This window comes from Corapipo altera, unplaced genomic scaffold, assembly GCF_003945725.1.
Source record: "Corapipo altera isolate COAL_440 unplaced genomic scaffold, ASM394572v1 63, whole genome shotgun sequence".
Lineage (NCBI taxonomy): Eukaryota > Metazoa > Chordata > Aves > Passeriformes > Pipridae > Corapipo > Corapipo altera.
In genome coordinates this window covers 98,381-98,944 of record NW_020884928.1, presented here as the reverse complement: position 1 = coordinate 98,944, position 564 = coordinate 98,381, and the positions used below count along the sequence as shown (strand labels likewise).

Sequence of the window (564 nt, the reverse complement as noted above, 5' to 3'; positions counted from 1 at the left end):
GGCTCCGGCCCCGCCGCCCGCTCCGGAGAGCCGAGCCCAGCCGAGCCCTGCCGGCGGCCCCCGGTGCGCTGCCCCGCCGCCCCTCACCTGGATGTAGTTGTTTTCGCAGTAGTCGGCGACTCGAGTGAGGTTCTGGTAGCTCTCGAGCAGAGCCCGCTTGCCAGAAGGGATTTCCTCCTCTAGCAACATCTGCAACTCTGCCATTTTCCACCCCTCCGCATCGCTTCCTCTTGCATTAAAGAGACAGCGGCAGCGCCGGGCTCGCAACCCGCCTGGTATTGTGGGATTCCTCCTCGCCTCGCTTTCGTGAACGCTCGCTTTCCCCACCCATCCTTCCCCCTCCGAGGGGAGTGGAAAGAAAAAAAAAGGAAGAGGGACAAACCCGCCCCCGCTGTGCAGAGGCAGTCGGGAGCTGTAGGCAGAGCCGACCGCATGCGCGGGCATCGCTCATGGCCACCGCCCGCGGAGATGGCGGAGCCGAGCTCGGAATTCACCGGCCAGCCTGGCCCTTGCGGTGGGAGGGCGGCAGCGGGGCTGGCGGTCCGTTCCTCTGGGTACCCAGAG

General features: G+C 66.3%; 1 protein-coding gene across 11 annotated transcripts in view; it reads right to left on the bottom strand.

The window, feature by feature from the left end:
• Positions 1 to 350, bottom strand: part of ABI1 (abl interactor 1) — a 77,354-nt gene extending 77,004 nt beyond the window's left edge. For 9 of the 11 annotated variants that reach the window (XM_027658822.1, XM_027658828.1, XM_027658821.1 and 6 more), the window contains exon 1: positions 88 to 330. In XM_027658822.1, coding sequence (XP_027514623.1) covers positions 88 to 204 — 117 coding nt within the window. In that variant the 5' untranslated portion in view covers positions 205 to 330. Of the gene's footprint in view, positions 1 to 87 lie in introns of all 11 variants that reach the window. The other 2 variants (XM_027658831.1, XM_027658832.1) reach the window with 1 other exon arrangement.
• Between the last annotated feature and the right edge of the window lie 214 nt (positions 351 to 564).